The sequence below is a fragment of the Marmota marmota genome, unplaced genomic scaffold, assembly GCF_001458135.2.
Source record: "Marmota marmota marmota unplaced genomic scaffold, marMar, whole genome shotgun sequence".
NCBI lineage: Eukaryota > Metazoa > Chordata > Mammalia > Rodentia > Sciuridae > Marmota > Marmota marmota.
Genome location: NW_025999961.1, coordinates 2,585,058 through 2,606,447, shown reverse-complemented (window position 1 = coordinate 2,606,447; position 21,390 = coordinate 2,585,058). Strand labels below are relative to the sequence as shown.

At 36.6% G+C, this 21,390-nt stretch overlaps 1 protein-coding gene across 8 annotated transcripts in view; it reads right to left on the bottom strand.

Moving 5' to 3' along the window:
- Cplane1 (ciliogenesis and planar polarity effector complex subunit 1) overlaps positions 1 to 21,390 on the bottom strand; it is a 150,240-nt gene that overhangs the window by 58,375 nt on the left and 70,475 nt on the right. For 2 of the 8 annotated variants that reach the window (XM_048802883.1, XM_048802884.1), the window contains exons 39-44: positions 19,320 to 19,424; positions 16,508 to 16,579; positions 8,706 to 8,815; positions 8,183 to 8,378; positions 7,823 to 7,972; positions 3,910 to 4,178 (exon numbers count right to left, since the gene is read on the bottom strand). In XM_048802883.1, coding sequence (XP_048658840.1) covers positions 3,910 to 4,178; positions 7,823 to 7,972; positions 8,183 to 8,378; positions 8,706 to 8,815; positions 16,508 to 16,579; positions 19,320 to 19,424 — 902 coding nt within the window. Of the gene's footprint in view, positions 1 to 3,909; positions 4,179 to 7,222; positions 7,307 to 7,822; positions 8,016 to 8,182; positions 8,379 to 8,705; positions 8,816 to 16,507; positions 16,580 to 19,319; positions 19,425 to 21,390 lie in introns of those variants that run through there. The other 6 variants (XM_048802882.1, XM_048802881.1, XR_007347469.1 and 3 more) reach the window with 6 other exon arrangements.

Genomic DNA, 21,390 nt, shown 5'->3' with positions numbered 1-21,390 from the left:
GTGATTGTCAACCTTTCCTTATCCAATTTATCAATTCATTACCAGCTCCAAGAATCACCTCAATCAGGTCTCTTTGAGGCCACATCTTCCCTTACTCTGAATTAGCCACAACAACCCAGGCATAGTATGTGTCCTCACTGCACCCAGTTCATACGTACTTACTAGTGTATACTTCTACCTTCATTTAGCCTCTAAGCTACTAGAGAGCAGGTACTTAGCTCAAGGCCTCATGTGTAGTAGATGCTCAATAAATGTGTGTTGAAGAAAAGAGTGAATCGTGGACTTCTGCAAGAGGTGAGCAATGCAGTATCAAAACTAGACTTAGGAGGAAGGAAAGCATTTGGCTTCAGATATGCTTTTCTACTAGCTCAGAAGGCAATTTCGAAAAAAGAGGTTCTCAACCTAGATACCCTCCAACAGATGAATGAATAAAGAAAATGTGGTATATATACACAATGGAATATTACTTAGCCTTAAAGAAGAATGAAATTATGGCATTTGCTGGTAAATAGATAGAGCTAGAGATTATCATGCTAAGTGAAATAAGCCAATCCCAGAAAAACAGAGGCCAAATGTTTTCTCTATATGTGGATGTTAATTCAGTGTGGCTACGGAAAACAGATAAGTCCTCTGGATTAGGCAGAGGGGAGTAAAGGGAGGGGGAATGGGGGTAGGAAGGATAATGGAATGAAATGGACATTATTATCCTGCATACATATATGATTACATGACCAATGTGATTCTACATCATGTACAACCAGAAGAATGAGAAGTTATACTCCATTTAAGTATGATGTGTCAAAATGCATTCTACTGTCATGTATAACTAATTAGAACAAAATTTTTAAAAAAGAGATTGTTTGAAGTAAGGGGCTCCTAGGACTGCTTTGATATTCAACCTTGGTTTGAATGTGACAGTTCTAAGTTTATGTCAAAAAATTAAAAAACAAACATCATTAATATCATTACTTACTGGTGGTCCTATTTGGCTATTATTGAGCTGGGGCTGGGGCTCAACGGAAGAGCACTTGCCTAGCATGCGTGAGGCACTGGGTTCAATCTTTAGCACCACATAAAAATGAACAAATAAAATAAAGGCATTCTGTCCATTTACAACTACAAAAAACATTTTAAAAAAAAGAACGCTATTATCAAAAAGACAAGGGATAACAATTGCACACTGTGAGTGAGAATGTAAATCAGCACAGCCACTATGGAAAACACTATGGAGGTTTTTCCAAAAGATTAAAAATATTATCCAGCAACTCTCCTATGGATATATATTCCAAGGAAATGAATTCAATATGAAATGAAATCATATATCTGCACTCCCATGTTCACTGCAGCATTGTTCACAATAGTTGAGAAATGGAAACAAAGTGTCCACCAACTAATGAATGGATGAAGAAAATGAAGTACATATACACAATGGAATACTATTCATAAAGATGAATGAAATATTGTCATTATGACAACATGGATGGGAGATCATTTTATTAAGTGATATAAGCCAGGTGCAGAAAGACAACCATCACATGATCTCACTCATACGTGGAATAGAAAAAGCTGACCTCGGAAGGTGGGAATGGAATGGTGGTTACCACAGGCTGGGGAGACCAAGACGAGATGGGGAAGGGCTGATCAGTGGGTACTGAGTTATAGACAGATAGGAGCAAGAAGTTCTGATACGCTAGGGTGAGTATAGATAACAATAATGTACTGTAAATTTCAGAAAACTAGCAAAAGGATTTTGAAAGTTTTTACCAGAAACAAATAATAAATGAGATAAATATATGTTCAAACTGATTTAAACATTATGCAAAACATATTTTGAAACATCACGTGGTACCCCATTGATATGTAATATTTTAATGTTTTTAGATATCAGTTGAAAATAAAGAAATATTATAAACCTAATAAACACATTTTTGGGGGGGGGGGTACCAAGGATTGAACCCAGGGGTACTTAAAACACTGAGTCACATCCCTAGCCCCATTTCATATTTTATTTAGAGACAGGTTCTCACTGAGTTGTTTAGCACCTTGCTTTTGCTGAGGCTGGCTTTGAATTCACGATCCTCCTGCCTCAGCCTCCTGAGCTGCAGAGATTACAGACTTGTACCACCATGCCTGGCTAATAAATACATTTTTTTATAATTTTTAATTTGTTTTAATTAGTTACACATGACAGTACAATGATATTGACATATCATACATTTGAATCAGATGGGATATAATTTCTCATTTTTCTGATTGTACAGGTTGCAGAATCACATTGGTCATGCAGTCATGTATATCCACACAGCAACAATAATGTCTATTTTATTCTGCTGTCCTTCCTTCCCCCCTTCCCCTTAAATACATTTTTTTAAAAAATGTCAATTTGCTACCAACCTGGAATATTTGTTAGGTAAGTCAAAGATACCCTGTAGACTAGTGTGCATTTCCCAATATCAGACCTAAACACATTTAACATTTTTATTAGTTGTTTTTTAATCCTTATCATATAAATTTTTCATCCTTTAAACAAAAAGGTCAGAGCCAGACAAAGTGATGCACCTATAGTCCCAGCTACTTTGGAGACTGAGGCTCCAGTCTGGGCAACATAGCAAGACCCTGTCTCGAACCAAAGAAAGGGGATAGAAGCTTGTGTAAACTAACTATTTTTAAGACGTTCTTATTATTTTACCTATCATTCTATATAATCATAAATGTATTTACTAAGAATATTTTTTAAAGATATAGAGAACTTGTAAGAAACTGATTACTAGTTTCTCACAAAAGAAAGAAAAATTTCAAATAGAAGGACAATAATATTTGTAAAGTTATAAAAATTGTTCAATGGGGGCTGGGGTTGTGGCTCAGTTGGTAGAATACTCGCCTAGCATGCGTGAGGCACTGGGTTCATTCCTCAGCACCACATAAAAATAAAAAAATAAAGACACTGTGTCCACCTAAAACTAAAAAATAAATATTTTTTAAAAAGCGTTCAGAAGAAAATGATACTTGACTACAGAAGGGTCTCTTTGAAATCATATTCTGGTTTTGTAACTCATATATTTCTTTGCCTGGTAGGAAGCATGGGCTCACTTCTTAAAAGTTTATGGCAGTGATCTCCTATTAAGGGTGATTTTGGCCCCCAGGGAACATGTGGCAATTTTTTGTTTGTTTGTTTGTTTGGTTTGGTTTGGTACCAGGGATTGAATCCAGGGGTACTTAGCCACTGAGTCACATCCCAAGCCCTTTTATTTTGAGACAGGGTCTCTCTAAGATGCCTAGTCCCTCGCTAAATTGATGAGGCTGGCTTTGAGCTTGTGATTCTCCTGCCTCAGCCTCCTGAGCAGATGGAATTACAGGTGTTTGCCACCACACCCAGCTGGAAAACATTTGGTGGGGGAGGAGGGTACCCGGAATTGAACTCCGGGGCACTCGAGCACTGAGCCACATCCCCAGTCCTATTTTGTGATTTATTACAGACAGAATCTTGCTGAGTTGCTTAGTGCCTCACTGTTACTGAGGCTGGCTTTGAATTCAGAGCTGCTGGGATTATATGTGTGTGCCACTCGGCTCGAAAGCAATTTTGATTGTTATAACTGGGGAAAGTGCTACTGGCAGCAAGTGAGTAAAGACCAGGGATGCTGCCAAATACCCTACAGCTCAGTCATGAGGACTTGCCAAGCCTAACAAAGGTTCTAGATTTGATATCCGTCTCTGAAAAAACAAACACCCCCTCTTCCCCAAATCCCCAAATTGACCCAAATATCAGTAATTCTGAAATTCAGAAAATCTAGCTTAAAGAAACCAAATTTCCCATTATTTCAAAAAGTCCAGTGTTTTAAAATTACAAATTTAATAACTCAGATACTGATTAAAAATAACAATAATTTTAAAAAACTAAGGATAAACTACCTTTTCATGATGTAAACTTAGCATTTCAGGTCTGGGGAAATCCTGCTCTATGTTGTCGGCAATGTTCTGAATTGCTAACAGCTGTTCATCAATTTTCTGAAGCTTAGTGGTGAGAAACTCAAGTCGGCAAGCTGCAGGGCTTGGCACACGGCGAACTGCAGTATGGCGAGCTGCAGGGACATCCTGCAGCACTTTCCACAGCAGATAATTTTCTTTAGAGTCTGACTTTGTGCTCTGTTCTTGGAACTGGAATCTTGGTCTTGGTAGATCTAAATATTAATTACAGTAAAATCAGAATTGATTGTAATTAAGGAAGAGGCAGATAATGATAAATCTCATTTTTTTGGATGATCTTACTACTTTAAGGCAACATAACATTATTTTCCAAATAAGTTTTAATTTAAATATATGTAGGGGATTGGGGATGTAGCTCAGTGCTACAGCACTTGCTTAGCACGCACAAGGCCCCTTGGATTCAATCCCCAGCACTGAAAAAAAATTTAATATACTTATAAATTGTATTTCTTTTGCAATTTGTCTAATGTGAAATAAGGACCCTTAAGAATGTTAGTACCACAAGTCCTACATATGAGGCAGTCTGAATGTTATTTTTATCCCCTATTACAGATAATTCATCAAAAAAGAAACTTTAACATTTTTATGACTTTTTGAAACCAATGAAAACCAAAATCATCACATACTAGGTCCAATGATGGCTATTGCTAACTTTATGTGGGATCTCAGATAAACACTAAACCTCCACAGACCAGTATCAAAGCCAATGACTGTCTCTACCAATTGATTCCAGACCAAATTTGAGATACCTTCTTTTTTAAAATGAACTCTCCTTCTGGCATCTCAGTCTCCCCTCCCTGTGTTACTCATCCTGTTTAGGCCTTCCTTTATCCACAGGCACCTTCAGGGTGCCAGCCTCAGCACAGATCTCTCCTCACTCTTCTCACCATATCTGAGCGATGTCACACAAATGACTCCTAAAGGCCATGTGGTACTCCCTCTGAGGTCCAGATCCTTATAACCCGAACTCCAGCTGCATAGTAAACTGAACTCATTGTTTCCTGCCAATTTGAACCCTCTTCCCTGTTTCTCAACTCAATGAACAGCACTACCATTTACCCTGTTTCCCAAGTCACCAGTCTAAGAGTCACTCAAGGTTCTTGTCTCTCCTTCAGAGCCAAGTGATACCAAGGATTGATTCCACCTCCTGAATACCTCCAATCCTACTACCACTGATCAACTCGATATATTTATTTTTCTTCCCAGTACCTTTCTGTATTTCTCCAGTGCCTTCACTTCAAAGGCCCAAATACCTCAATATAACAGACAATGGCACTCATTTCTTGTTATTTTTTCCCCCTTTCTTGTTTTGGTACTGGGAATTGAACACAGGGTGCTCTACCATTATATCCCTAACACTTTTTAGTTTTTACTTTGGGACAAGGTCTCACTATGTTGCCCAGGTGGGACTTGAACTTTCAATCCTCCTGCCTTAGTCTCCCAGATTCTCTGGGATTACAGGCATTTACCACCTGCCCAATTTCTTGCTATTTCTTTAAACAAACAAAAACCACTCTGTTTGACTCCAAGCATACTGAACTTCACTTGTCTCAAACTCGGCAGGCTCCATCAAACTTCTGAATCATTGCACAGTCCATTTTCTCAGTCTGAATGCTCTTTTTCTCTCTAAATCCTACTCTCCTTCATTCCACTTTAGTGTCTCTCCCGTAAATAGCTCCAAACCTCCCCTGAAATAGATGAGATGCTGTATTACCCAAGGTCTCATCCATGCCACTGTCACAGCCCTTTCCAAGCTGTATCATAATCAACCCCTTATTTACCTGTCTTTCTTCCCCCTATAGGTATGCTCACAGGTTAAAGGTAGTCCTTTCTTCTTTAGTCCTGGTACCTGGTTCCTAACTTAGTGTTTGCAGAATGAAGAACAGGTAAAGTGAATTATGATGCTTGACTCACATTTTTTCTTTGAAAAAAATGTGAATTCGTAAACAAAAATGATTGTTATATTTCAGTCCCAATCTAAGGTGAACCTTCTGTGAGAAGACAATGGTAAATGCAACATTGGCCTTGGCAGTTTCCCTACCTCTTTCAGTTTGACTTTCACAATCTTTTACCATCTGTCTAACCTCCATGTTTCTCAACAGCCTGAAACACATCCCCCTTAACACTTAACAGGAAAGATCTGGTGCACACAAACTTTAAATGGTAAAGACAGCAAAAGAGATGAACATGCTTAAAATCCAGACTTCCTTCTTCTGCTCTACTTCACTAACAGAAAATCACACAGGAGGGTTAAAACTGAGTTTCACTGACCTGAAATGTTCTTCCTTGGGTCAGAAAAACTCTGCCTGCTGTTACTGATGCTATCTTTCATGGGAAAAGGATTCTAAAATAGGAAGCTACTGTAATTCACAATAGTGAGCAGTTCTCCCTAAAACAAGAACTGTTTACTCTTAATACCTAGAGACCCTATTCTTCCCTTCTCTGATCCTTCTCCTGTCAAGCAAATTCCACTCAACTCTAATGTGCAATTATATTCTGAGTCTTTACAGTATATTACTATAAATATCATGATGGAATTAAGTTTCAAAATATAAAGCTTTTCCTTTTAAATTAGCATTTTTAAGTTCTTCTCTTCAAGAGTAGATAGAACTAATGTATCTTTGCAAATAGACATTCTCCTTAAGAAAGGAATCTCCAAATGGTTGATTGCAGACCAGATCTTTCTGATAAAGAAAATTAACCTGAAGTTTGTAGTCTTTAAAATGCTGGCCTTAGCTACTCAGGAGTCTCAGGGAGATGGATCTGCTTCCAGTTTTCCCGGATTTCAGAAATTAAGAAAATGAAGGGAGACTAAGGGTACCTAAGCAGCCATGACACTTGGACAACCCTATAAGATTGCAATTGTGTCCCACAGAGAAACAAATAAAGATCAGATAAAGTTAGTAAATTTGCAAAACATCTCCAAGCTATTTAGGAATAAAGCTGGGATTGAAACCTAGGTCTGTTCTAATTGAATCCAAAAGCCAAGCTCCTTTCACTCCAGTTTCTATATCCTTCACCAGCCTGAAAGACTATTAGCTTCTTAAATCCTACTCCCATCACTTGTACATACTACTACCCAAGACAGAACAGAGAGAGGGCAAAGGCTTCAAAATCTGATATGTTGGCACCTGTTTGTTTATGCAGCTATAATGCACATCCCCAAACATCCTAAAGTGATGCACAAACATCCTGAAGTGATGTGCCCCTTCTCCCATCCCTTTCTTGCTCCTTATACCTCTTGAGTGCCCACTGTTGACAGACAATGAACCTGCATCTTGCAACCACAAAGCAGGGTCCAGAATTCCAACAGCCGTGGAACCTAGAAAAGACATCAGCTCTGTTGTAGAAAGTCTGATTGCCAATTGGATTAATCTAACCATTCACAGGAAATAATAACTGTATACAGTAGAGAAATATTCTTCTAAATATTATAAAAATTTGCCACATATAACCTGATTTATATAAAACTAAATATTTTACTGGTTAAGTAATGTTGGCTACCATGCCTATGTATTACCTCTATACTGCTGCAGAATTTCCCAACTTTTTAAACATAAGAATTCATTTTAAGCATCAAAGTACTCAAGAACTCCCACAGGATATTTATATTTTAGCCTCCTTAACTGAGAAGATATATGTACAAGTACATCTATAGTCTCCTTGTAAAATATGGTGCTAGCTTAATGGCTAAGCTCATTCATCTACCTGCCCTCTCCACTTAACAAAGGACAAATCTCTTTCATGTTTCTTTTGCAATTATCAAGTATTAGTGCTAGTTTCTATCATAACAGGAATTTGTGAGGGAGCGTCATGCTATACATCTTCTGTCATTCACCTTGGTCTTGCTGTCTTTCTGATGGAGTCACTGAGGAGATCCCAGGTTCCTTCACTTCTGTAAAGTCTGCTCTCCAGGTTTTTTCATCTAGACAGGCTGGAGTCACTCTTGGAGGCTCAGAAAATAAATCCACAGGAGAACTGGCAGCTTCTATCAAGAATATGAAGGACGTACAAAGACTGATTCTGAACTTCTAAAGAAGGTGAATTAAAAGATTTAAGAGATAATTTCTGAATGTGAATATAAACATCTAAAACTGCAGTGGGCTTTCAGAAAGGGAGCTATGAGATTTGAGTAGGAATAACAATGCTATGTTATGAAATTTTTCAAAATGTATTTAAAGTAGGAAAAAGTTATTACCTTGACTTTTACAGTTGTGTGGGGGAAAAGTACTAGTAACTGAAGCTGCCAGATAATGTAACTTTGCAGATGATGGGACCTCCAGATGATCACTTTGCTGTTTGATAACATTCTCATTTGAAGGCTCTGCTCTGACAGGTAATTCCTGTAGATCATCAGCTTCAATGTCAACCACATCTATATAAGTGTGTCCAACCTGAGTTAAAGCACATAAAAATCATTCTTATTACCTTGGATAGCCACTCTATCTCCCACCCAAAAAGCTAAATTCTTCATTATTATTACTAAAAAGCAAGAAGAGCTTTTATGTGCCTAATCTTAGGGAAGCTGCAGGAAATAAGTCTCATTGGTTTTAGTTTACAATATTCCAGGGCATAATACTTAAATTGATTTTTGATCTTTCCTACAAAGCTACACAGATGAGATTTTTAGCTTCATTTCACCCATTCAATTGTATAATATCTAGAAAAAACATAATAAATTTCAGTACAATATTAAAACTTCTGAATATATAATTTATTACCATATCAGGTGCTGAAGGAGACAAAGATTTCTCTGATATTTTAGTAGGAAGTTCGACATTGAGATGTACATCTGGAACCAACAGCTGAGGAACAGTTACAGGTTCATATTCTGAAAATTAAGAAAAATTGGGAATGTAAAAATATCTTTAACTTGACCTAAATCATTAATTTTGTAAAAACTAGTAAACAACAAACAACATAAATGCGTATGTCCTAAAAATCTAAGTAGAAGCTTCATGGGTATAAACAAATTAAATTCTATCATATTCTATGGTCAATTTACTATAGAGTAATCCGTAATTTAATAAAGATAAGTATTGCCAGGCATGGTAGCACACGCATGTAGTCCCAGCCTCAGCAATGGCGAGGCACTAAACAACTCAGTGAGACCCGTCTCTAAATAAAATATAAAATAGGGCTGAGGATACGGCTCGGGTTGAGTTCCCCTGAGTTCAATCCCCAATATAAAAAAAAAATTAAGTATTGCTTTTCTCATAATGTGATAAGAACAACAAAGTATCTAAATTATGTCATGAAAATGCTATAATTTCCTATTTCCACTTCAGATATATTAACTCACATTCATCTACTTTATTTAAGAGAACTTCGATAAAGCCAAATTTTAAGAAATAAACCTATAGCTAAATTTGTAAAAATTTTTGTTTCTTGATATTTAGGTCTTTATTTTATTACTAGTTTTATTTATGTGAGAAATAAAGTCTAGTGGTCCATTTTCAGAATATAGTACTTACCTTAAATGTAAAATTAGGATGTAAGAATGGCAGCAGGAGGGGAAATGGAGCTGAATGGAAAGTTACAAGCAGTTAACTCACACAATAGCACCACAGCCTATGGATGTGGCAGATCTAAAGTCCATGAACCTCAACAGCTCCTTCTCCCTGGAGGGCAACAGCAGCAGGAGCTCAGGGAGTGTGAAAAATCCCCAGCTAAGTGGGTACTGAGTACACACAGGAGCTTCGGACTTACAAGAAACCTTCAATAAGGTTGAGTACAAAGGGAAACTCAGTTATAGAAACCTAATGAAACAGAGGAATAAAAATTCTAGGCCTAGGAACATTCATAAAATGGAAAGATCCCATATGTACAAGTCTTCTTTCCCTTAAGAACTTTTTCCTGAGGAACTCATGGGCTCTCACAATCTTTAAATATCTGGACTGACTCTCATCTGATTCAAAAGCACACTCTGGTCTAATACAGATGTTCCACATGCTCCTTTACTAAAGTAATTACAGCCATGCTATTCCTCACAAGTTTCTGTCATTTTCTGAGCTCATAATTTTTCAGGTGAATTCTCCTTTGGTCCTGTGGATCTGAAGTAAGATATTTTGTTCTGATTAGTTTTGTTTTGTCTAACTGGAGGGTTTTTTGTTTGTGTTTGTTTTATTTTTGTTTTCATGCTGTTTTTATTCAGAAGCCGACTATCCAAAGGTCAACTCTCAAATGCACTTAAAAATGAAAAAGGTCTTCTTCTTTGGAGAGTCCTAACAAGGAAAATGAACTGGTAATGGTAGGAGTAAATCTATCTCATGGAGGATGAGTGGTCACCTAAACCTCGGATTTTAGCATCCATCACAGCTGCCAGACTCTATTCCCAATTGTACAGACCCATCATGTCTGAGTTATACTGTAAAAAAACTCTGGGACAGGCTGTTTAAATTTCTAAAGGGTCAATTTACATTGGCAAGAGTAAAGATGTCTTTAAAATTTCTAACCTACAAGTTTTTCTAGTTGACCAATCAATCAAGAAAACGTTAATTTCTATAAAATGTTTAAAGTGCAATGTCCACTACATGTAAGAATTTTTCTTTGGTAAGAATAACTGACTTAAAGTGTTAACTAGACTTCTCTGATATGTTGGTTTTCATGGGTAACCTAAGTTAAAAATGGGTAATGAGAGTTAACATGAATGGGATAAACATTGATAAATGTGTTTGTTAGAAGTTTCTGCAAAGTTAAAATACTAAAACATCAACTGCTAAATATAAACTTAAATGTGGCTTCTTAAACGCCATAGGTAAAATATATACGGGTCTACTAAACGTGTTCTTAAAAGTTAGTAAATGGAAAAGTAATTTTTTAAAATATATATATTTTTAGTTGTTGATGGTCTTTTATTTTATTTATTTATACACAGTGCCCACAGTGGAACCCAGTGCCTCACACATGCTAGCAGCCACAACCCCAACCCCCTGGAAAAGCAATTTTAAGGTTGCTTTACTTCTGGGCCTAAACTAAAAGCAAAGTTACTAAAAATTAAAATTCTAAAAGGTACAATTCTATACATAAGGAGTATGAAAAATTTCAAATGAGCTTTGATGAAAGGACTGTAAAAATCATTAAGTATTTCATCTTATTACAAAGAAGTAATTTGTCAAAATTCAGGAATTTCATAAGGATTGTTTCAAAACAAATTTAAAAAACAGTGAACAACTGGAAGAAGGGAAATATAAAAAGTTTTAAAAATGAAAATGTGTGTTTCTAGATGAGAAAGTATTGTAGGGTAAAATAATATTCTTGTACTAAAGCTGAACATGAAAGAGAAAACAAAACTAAGAAAGTGAAAAAAATTATAGATCGTCTAAGTTTTTAGTTGTCAATGGACGTTTATTTTATTTATTGATATGTGGTGCTGACAATGGAACCCAGTGCATCACACATGCTAGGCAAGTGCTCTGCCACTGAGCCACAACCCCAGCCCTACCTTTATTTTATTTATTTATTTTTATGTGGTGCTGAGGATCAAACCCAGTGCCTCACATGTGCCAGGCAAGCACTCTGCCACTGAGCTGTAAACACAGAACCAACACAGCCATCATTTAAGGGATTTTAAAAAAAATTTTTTTATTTTTATTTTTTTAGTTGTAGTTGGATACAATGTCTTTAATTAATTAATTTGTTTTTATATGGTGCTGAGGATCGAACCCAAGGCCTAGCCCGTGCTAGGCAAGCACTCTACCACTGAGCCACAACCCCAGCACCATTTAAGGGATTTTTTTCGAAGGTCAAATTTTAATTCACTGATATGAAAAAAAGTCTAAAACACTGATCTGCTGTTATCTATCAAGATAATTTCCTGTGTCTTACTTAGGGAAACTAAGTCTTAAAGGAATTAGAATTTTTACCTATTTTCAAGAACTCAAAAAGATAATCACCAAAAAAAACAAATAACCCAATCAACAAATGGGCCAAGGACCTGAACAGACCCTTCACAGAAGAGGATATACAAACAATCAACAAATACTATGAAAAAAATGCTCATCATTGCTAGCAATTATAGAAATGAAAATCAAAACTACTCTTGAGATTTCATCTCACTCCAGCCAGAATGGCAGCTATTAGGACAACAAACAACAATAAGTACTGGTGAGGATGTGGGGAAAAGGTACACTCATACACTGCTGGTGGGACTGCAAATTGGTGCAGCCAATATGGAAAGCAGTATGGAGATTTCTTGGAAAATTGGGAATGGAACCACCATTTGACCCAGCTATCTGTCTCCTCAGTCTATACCCAAAGGATTTAAAAACAGCATACTACAGGGACACAGCCATATCAATGTTTATAGCAGCACAATTCACAATAGCTAAGTTGTGGAACCAACCTAGATGCCCTTTGATAGATGAATGGATTTTTTTTAAAGTGGCATATATACACAATGGAATATTACTCAGCAATAAAAGAGAATGAAATCATGGTATTTGCAGGCAAATGGATGGAGTTGGAGAAGATAATGCTAAGTGAAGTTAGCCAATCCCAAAAAATCAAATGACAAATGCTTTCTCTGATATAAGGAGGCTGATTCATAGTGGGGTAAGGATGGGGAGCATGGGAGGAATAGACAAACTCTAGATAGGGCAGAGGGGTGGGAGGCGAAGGGAGGGAGCATGAGGTAAAAATGATGGTTGGAATGTGATGGTCATCATTATCCAAAGTACATGCATGAAGACACGAATTGGTGTAAATATACTTTGTATACAAACCAGACATATGAAAAATTGTGCTCTATATGCGTAATAAGAATTATAATAAAAAAGAATTGTAATGCATTCTGCTGTCATATATAAATAAAAAAATTAATTAAAAAAACAACAAAAAAGAAAATAGCAAATTTAACTGGGGATTTGTTTATATCACTTAATGTTTTATAACTGGATAAAGATAACTTGTTATCAATAAGTTTTATATACATTTTATGACATGCTTTACACTAGAATGGAAATTTAATGTATTTTTGAAAGATAATAAAGAGAGTCTAATTTGTTTAAAGTTCCACAATGTAGAACATGAAAATTTTTTCTTTTCCACAAAAAGAAAGGAGCACTCTTAGCTTGTTTGATTCATTTTTTTTAAATATTTTTTTTTTAGTTGTTGATGAACTTTTTTTCAAAATTTTTATTTATTTATATGTGGTGCTGACAATCAAACCCAGTGCCTCACGCATGCTAGGCAAGCGCGCTACCGCTAAGCCACTACCCCAGCCCTTGATTCATGTTTTATATGTACTGTTGTATTGTGTTAATTGATATTCATTTAGACTTGGGAAATAATATATGAAAACTTTGTAAATTATATTTAAGAAAGAGGTAAAGATCAACTTTAGAAATAAAATAAATTGCCTAGATTTGTCAAGAGCCCCCGTACCTGATTTAAGACTCTGGCTCTCACCTTATTCCGTGTTAGGATAGCTCCAAAATTAGGCCAGAATTAAGCTTATTTAAAGTTATATTCAAAGGATATATTTTTGTTATAAAGGTACTACAATCTCAAAAATAAACAGGACAGAAAATAAAATTTAAAACTAAGTAAAGAACTGGATAAATTGTAAAAGGAATTTAAAGGCTGTAAAAGAGTTTTAAAAGAGTAAAATTTGTCAAGGATCTCATATGAATGAACTCATATATATGTGGGGTCTTAGTGAGGCAAAATAGATATCAAATATACATTTGTGGTATTATAGAGATAATGTTTCTTGGTTCAAAGCTATTATACAAACTGAATATGTTTTGCTCTAGTTCATTTTGTATTTTCTTTGTATACCTTTGTAACTGCTGCCTGTTAGTGTTTTGTAGAAGTACTTCTTCTAATAGAACAATCTGAGTTAATTTGAGATAATACCCCATCACCTGTAGGACAGACAGGATATAAGGCAGATGTCCAGTACTAATGCTGACCCCACTTAAATGTAAGGGAAAACTATAAGATTATAGACATTAAAGTTAAAATACAGTACTCCAAATTCAAGACTGGTGAAACTGGCCTGCTGGATATTAAAACCAAAATTTGGAGACAAAAGTCAAGGAAATAAAAGGGCAAAGGAGAAAGTAGCCAATATTGTGGCCCTTGCACTCTAAGGTCAGCAAGGACACAGGGAACAACAGGACCCTTCTAAAGGACCTGCAACTCTCATGAGTCATCTGACTTTCGAACTATGGGGAATTCTGACAACTCTAGAGAAGAGAAAACCAACCAGTGCACATTCTGTAAAGAGGAGGTCACTGAAGATGGAAATGTCCCTGATGCTTCCAAGGGAAACTACATGTGGTCAGCAAGACCCTGGCCCATTGTTGTAGATGGCACTACTAGTAGAGGAAAGCTAAAGAAACCAAGAAGCTTCTCACAACTTCCCAAGAGTGATCTCTAACAAATCTCAGCTGACTCTTAACAACAGAGAAGAAAAAGATCGATTTTGACCAACTTGGTTTTAAACACCTGGCAGGAGAGTATTTTAAATACTTTAGTGCAGCCATACATTGACAATTAAAGAAAAGACAATGGTTCCTTTAATGTAACTTCATGGATATTTGTGTCGGTCCTCCCAAAAGTAAGTAATACCAGGAGGTTAAAGGAAGGGTTTTATACAGGAGTACCTAATAACTCTAAAAACCTCTGTCAGAGTCATAAATTTGATCTGAGTCAATTTGAGACCTACAAAAATTCTTAACCTCCTACATAGAAAGACTTTGTTGTGTTTCTGTTGTTTTGCTTATATAACATTTATATGAGCTCCCTTACTTGGGAAAAACTACAGAATTTCTTTCTATAGAAAGTAAAGACCAGGGGCTTGGATTGTGGCTCAGTGGTAGAGCACTTGCCCGCCATGTGTGAGGCACTGGGTTCGATTCTCAGCACCGCATATAAAATAAAATAAATAAAGGTCCATCAACAACTGAAGAAATAAAAAAGAAATTTTTAAAGAAAGAAAATATATACTAGTCATATCCTTCACTTTATTATCCCTCAAATTAAAGGGATTCCTTGCTTGATATCTCCTCTGGTCACAATTCATCACTTCCAGCCTGGTGGCTTGGCTTTAATCAAAGTCTGGAAAGAAGAAAAGCTTCAACTGAATTGCAAAGGACCTTACCAAGTGCTCCAGAACACTGGGACACCTTCAGAACTGCTAAAAAGGGGTGAACTCTTTACCATGGGAGTTTCCTCCTCAAAAACCTAATATGGCTAGGATACATGACAATACCAAAGGAAAAAAGCACAAAAATGAAAATGAGACCAAAAGGTAAAAAAGAAGGGGGGGGGGCATGAGAAATAAAGTCCATTTTCAGAATACGGTATGTAACTTTAAATGTAAAATTGGGATGTAAGAAAGGTAGCTGGAGGGAAAATAGAGCAGAATGGAAAGTTACAAGCAGTTAACTCACAATAGCCCCATAGCCTATGGATGTGCCAGATCCAAAATCCATGTACCAGAACAGCCCCTCGACAAACAGGAGGTGGAGGAAGGGGCTGGCCTGACCAACAGAGATAGAAATCTCTGTTAGGAAATAGTAACTTAGGTAAAGAATTAAACACTGAATACATGTTAGAATACATTCAACCCCAAAACACTTTCCCATCATGAGAGAACAAAGGGTGGAAACAACTAAAGACATTTCTTGAAATAACCAAGAGTAAAGACAAGAGAGTAAAACCTAGGAAATGCTGGAGTAGACTGTGCACTTAGCCAGTGAGGAACCTGGAAGGGAACTTGCACACTAGAAAATAAAATGCCAATTGTAACTGCTCTGGGGGTGCCCACTTACCCAGATACCCAATCTTGCAAGACCATCAGTAAAGTCTCACTTTTTTGCTATACCTTGTGTCTCTTAATCCATTCTTTGGGTTTGGACAGGTGAGCCAGTTTCTCACATTAAGATATGATCATGCTCTTCAAAAGGGTGCTATTAAGTGGTCTTTAGTATATTCAGAATCCATAGCTAAATTTTACCACTCAAAATGTTTTAACATCTAAATTTCATAAAAGTTATTTGTTTCTTATTCAGTAGTAAAATAAACAGGGTCTTGACTGAGACTATAGCTAGGGGTAGAGCACTTGCCTAGCATGTGTGAGGCACTAGGTTCAATCCTCAGAACCACATAAAAATAAATAAAATGAAGGCATTGTGTCCATCTACAACTAAGAAATAAATAAAATTAAAAAAAATAAAATAAACAGGGCTGTCACATGTACATTAGCAGGCAGTGTAACTCTGTGCCTTTTGTTCTTGGGCTCTAATCTTATTTTCCAGCATTTCAATTTTAGTACAGCATTACTTTCAAATTTCATGCTTAAAACTACAACTCATTGTTATAAAGGAAACTTGCTATGAAAGTTTTGAATTCACCAGAAAAAAGGAAACTGAAAACAATTGTCATTCTATTTCTATTAAGTCAGCTGATTGGTTTAACTGCTTGTTTAAACGGGGTTGGTGACTTCGGCTTTGGCCTCATATAGATATAACTGTAATCAGTCTGGCTGTTTTCAGAAAAGAAAAAAAGAACACACCTGAGGTGGAAGAAATGATTTGCTGATTTTTATCACATTCAGAAACAACTTCTTGAGAAGCAACTTCCTTATCTTGTAAATCAGAAGATTTGAAGCAAAAAAAAAAAACCAGAAAAGATTTCACAAACACAGGAAATAAATATATGAATACTGACAATTAGATATGGAGCATAAAAAGTGGTAATAAAGATTGACAACTACTTAATTTTAACAATTTAATTTAAACAATGATTTTTGAGTTTTAGTATTATGTATTTCCCTGGCCTGTCTCCAGATGAATCTTAGCAAACAGGCTGCCAACTTTATAAGATTACCCAGCAGCAAGGCAGAGTACCTTCAAGGTCTTCTCAAAGACATACTTAGATAACAACATTTAAAGAATGTTTCCAAAGGCAAACTCATCATTTACCTAAAAAACATCTTTTTGAACCCAAAGGCACTTTATCACTGACCTACATCCCTAGTCCTTTTATATATTTTATTTAAGACAGGCTCTTACTAAGTTGTTGAGGGCTTTGATAAATTGTTGAAGCTGGCCTCAAGCTTGTGAGTCTCTGGGATTACAGGTGTGCATCACCATGAGCAGTCTCAAAAAACAACTTTCACATGCTCAACCCAATCTCAATCAGAAATAAACACAAAATAATGACTTTCTGTCACCTATTAGATCAGGAAAGTCAAAGTTACATAAATCATATGAATGACAAAGGTGTGTGTGGGGGTCTTATGCTTTATTTATAGAGCAGAAAAAACTAAAACCTGCCAAGTAGCTAGCAGCTTCAACAATAAGAAATTGGTTAAATATTTTATGGCAAATAAATACAAAGTACTTTTTATGTTTTGTTGTGATGATACAGGGAAACATTTGGCATAAGTAGAAATCAAAGTAAAACAAGAGAGATATAAAATAGGATGAGTGTGGTGGCACACATTTGTAATCCCACAGCTCAGGAGGCTGAGGCAGGAGGAGCTCAAATTCAAGGCCAGCCTCAGCAATAGCAAAACCTTAAGCAACTTAGCAAGACCCTGTCCCTAAATAAAATATAAAAGGGCTGGGGATGGGGTTGGGGATATAGCTCCATCAGTAGAGTGCTTTCACATGCACAAAGCCCTGAGTTTAATCCCCAGTACCATGGGGGGCGGTGAGGGGAAAGGGCTGGGGATGTGGCTTAGTGGGTTAAGCACCTCTGGGTTCAATCCCTAGTACCAATAAATAAATAAATAGAATATAAAATACCCCTGATACACCTTGTAATCCAAATTTAATCTACTGAAAATATACTGAACTGTTAATTCTCGGATAACAGGAGTCTTATCTCAAATGAGAAAAAACATTGTACCAGTCCATTTTTTTTCTTTCATTTTTCTCCCCCCATCCCCCAGAATGGGGATTGAACCCAGGGGATCTTTACTACTGAAGTATATCCCTTATTCATTTTATTTTGAGATAGGGTCTCCATAAATTGCTGAGGCTGGCTTAGAACTTGCAATCCTCCTGCCTCAGCCTCCTGGGTAGCTGGGATTACAGGTGTACACCACAGTACCAATATAAGGCATTTTAAACATCACTTAATTAACGTTCTTTTATTTATTGGTAGTGTGTGCCCTGCAGTATTGAACACAGATATGAATTACCTTCAACACTGCAGCAAGGACCACATGCAACATTACTGTAATGCAAATATAGTACAATGAAGTAATATGTTAAAAATACACTCTAATTATGCTGGGTGGTTGCACACCTGTTGTACCAGGGACTTGATAGGCTGAGGCAGGAGGATTACAAGCTCAAGGCCAGCCTGGGCAACTTAGTAAAATCCTGTCTCAAAATAAAATACAAAAAGGAATGAAGGTATAATAAAATGCCCCGAGTTAAATCCCTAATACCAAAAACAAAAACAAAAACAAAAAATCAAACAAACAAATAAACAAAACCACTCTAATTGAGAGAGTTTCAAGTTATTTGGGAAATAACTATAACAAAACTCTCAGGGAAAAGCTAGGAAAGAGGAATACCTGGACAAGAGGAGTTCAAATAATGAGGATACTTGCTATCTAAGTATTCTATCTAACTACATAAAACAACAAAAGAATAAAAGACAAAACCATCCCAAAACATTATTGCTAAATTGTATGATTATAGTTAATTTTCATCTATCATACTTGCTATATTATCCAAATATTCTATAGTAATTATATATCATTTTTAATGATGTCAGTAAATACTTTATAAAAAGACAAAATTAGAGTGTGTTTAGAAAGTACTTAAAATATTCCATACACAGACGAAACTGTTCACTGAAAGTCATAATAAGAATTACTGTGACATAATGAGCAGAGCACTATTCAAGATACTATTCATAATGATTAGTTATATCGATGAATAAGTTTTACAAGCAATTAACAGCAGATCCTCAAACATTCCCTTCCTCTGCTCTTGAACAGAGTTATGAGCCCCTCCCACACTAGCCCCAATCTCGTTTTCTACCAACCTCAACTTTATCAGCCCTACTCCCAGGCCCCTCAACCTTAGGTAGGCAATTCAAGTGAAGGAAACTCAGAGCACAGAGAATCCAATTCAAAACATTATTTCTACTGACATAGGATGTAGTCTATGTCAGTTTTAAACAAAATATTATGTTTTACTTATTATACATTCAATCTCTAATTTCCCCTTGTTGGGGAGAACTTTAGATAAGTAACTAATATCACATAATTTTAAATTCCCTTTAAATTGCTGCCTTAAGAAAACACACAGATTATCTTAAATACATTAAAATATATTTTTTAAAAAAGAAAAATAGTACTTTACCTGGTTCTGTATTTGTGCTTGCATCCTGACTTCCTATAACTTTCTTTTGTACAGAAGCCATGAAGTGCAATCCCGCTGAAGTATTAACATCATCTTTAAGCATTTCTTAAGTGTAACAAAACATTGGAAGCAATCATTGAGCAGCACACACCTCAGGGGGAGCCCAGAAGCTCAGTGAGTCAAGGGAGATAAAGGAAGGGGTTAGGAGGTTATAGAAGCAGACTTTTTGTATGAGGTGGAATGTGAGCTAAATCTCAAAAGACACAGTCAAATCCAAACTAATACTGCGGAAGACTGTATATTCAGCCAAGAAACCTAGAGATTTTTCTGACTAATGAGGATCCAGTTGAAGGTTACCCAGGGAAGCGATATGGCCCATATTACTGTTCTGGAAAAACCTTCCCAGCAAGTGTGTAGAAAAAAATAGATTTGCACAGATAAAATTGAAATAAACCAATTAGTTAGATGAGGCTGCACTAGCAATGTAAACAAGCAAGAGAAAAAAATTTAAGAATTATGAAGGAGATAAAATAGGCAGGAACTGGCTCTTGAAGAGAAGAAGAAAGGGAAAGGCAGAATTCAGAATGATGGTTTTTTTTGGTTAGGCTGGCATCAACACAAATGGATATAGACAACAGAGATAGGAGAAGAAAACTGTTTGTGTGGAGAGAGGTAATAAATTCACATTTCTCATGTAACTAAAGGTTATTTCCACTCAGGCAGGAAAGCTCAGCAGGAAGTAAAATCAAAATCTAACGTATATTATGGCGTTTTGGATTTAGATTTAGATTTTCCTGGGAGATGACACAGGGAGATTATGGCACACTGTGGTATAATAAAAAACATAAGTTTTGTATTTGTCCCTAGTTCCAGGCACAGACGTTGTTTATATATTTAGAATGTCCTATATATATATCTATAGATAGATATAGATAGGTGTATATATATGTGTGTATATCTATAGGTAGATATGGATAGGTGAATATATATATGTGTGTGTGTATATATATGTTGTATGTATATATTAGGAGTGTCTTTTATTATTCAGAAGGAGCTCTTTTGATCAAACCTGAATTTATGCTAATGAGTGACTTCAGGATGGGGTCAGTCACCACACAAACCAACCTCATGGTTAGAGGGTTAAAACTATCAGCCCCCTATCCTACCCCTAGCTCTAGGGTAGGGTAGGGTAGAGACTGAGTTCAGTCACAGTGGCCATGTTTGTGATAAGTCATGCCTATGTCCTGAAACTTTAATTAAAAATTCTGAAACAAACAACTAAAGGGGCTTCCAGGTGGGTAGACCCATGATGTGCTAGGAAAGTGGCCTGCATAGAGAGGGCATGGGAACTCTGAGCTGTCCTCCTTGCTGCCCTAAACATTACATTTGGCATTTTCTAAGTTGAAGCCTTTATAAAAAGCATCATAATTTCAAGTAAGGTGCTTTCCCAAATTCTGTGAATTATTCTGGTGAATTTTGAAGGCAGGAGCAAAGGGGGGCTGTCAAAGGAACCTGCGAATCTGTAAACAGCTTGGCAGCAATGGAGGTATCCTGGGACCTTGTTTACAACTGGTTTCTAAATGAAGCCCTCTTGTGAGATTGAGCCCCTCACCTGTGTGATCAGTGCTAACTCCAGGTAGTTAGTGTCGGCAACGGATTGAATTGTAGCCTTCTTGGTTGGTCTCAGAGAATTGTTTGGAATGATACAACACACATCCACTGGAGTGTAATGAAGTCATTAAAAATAACATTGTATGGCTGGGGTTGTTGCTCGGGGGTAGAGTGCTTGCTTAGCACTCATGAGGCACTGGGTTCGATCCTTAGCACCACATAAAAATAAAACAAAGGTTATTGTGTCCATCTACAACTAAAACTAATGCAAAAGAAAAAAAATAATATTTTAGCCAGGTGTGGTCACCCATGCCTGTAATCCCAGTGGCTCAGGAGGCTGAGGCAGGAGGATCTTGAGTTCAAAGCCAGCCTCAACAACTTAGGGATGCCCTAAGTAACTCAGTGAGACCCTGTCTCTAAATAAAATTCACAAAAGGACTGGGGATATGGCTCAGTGGTT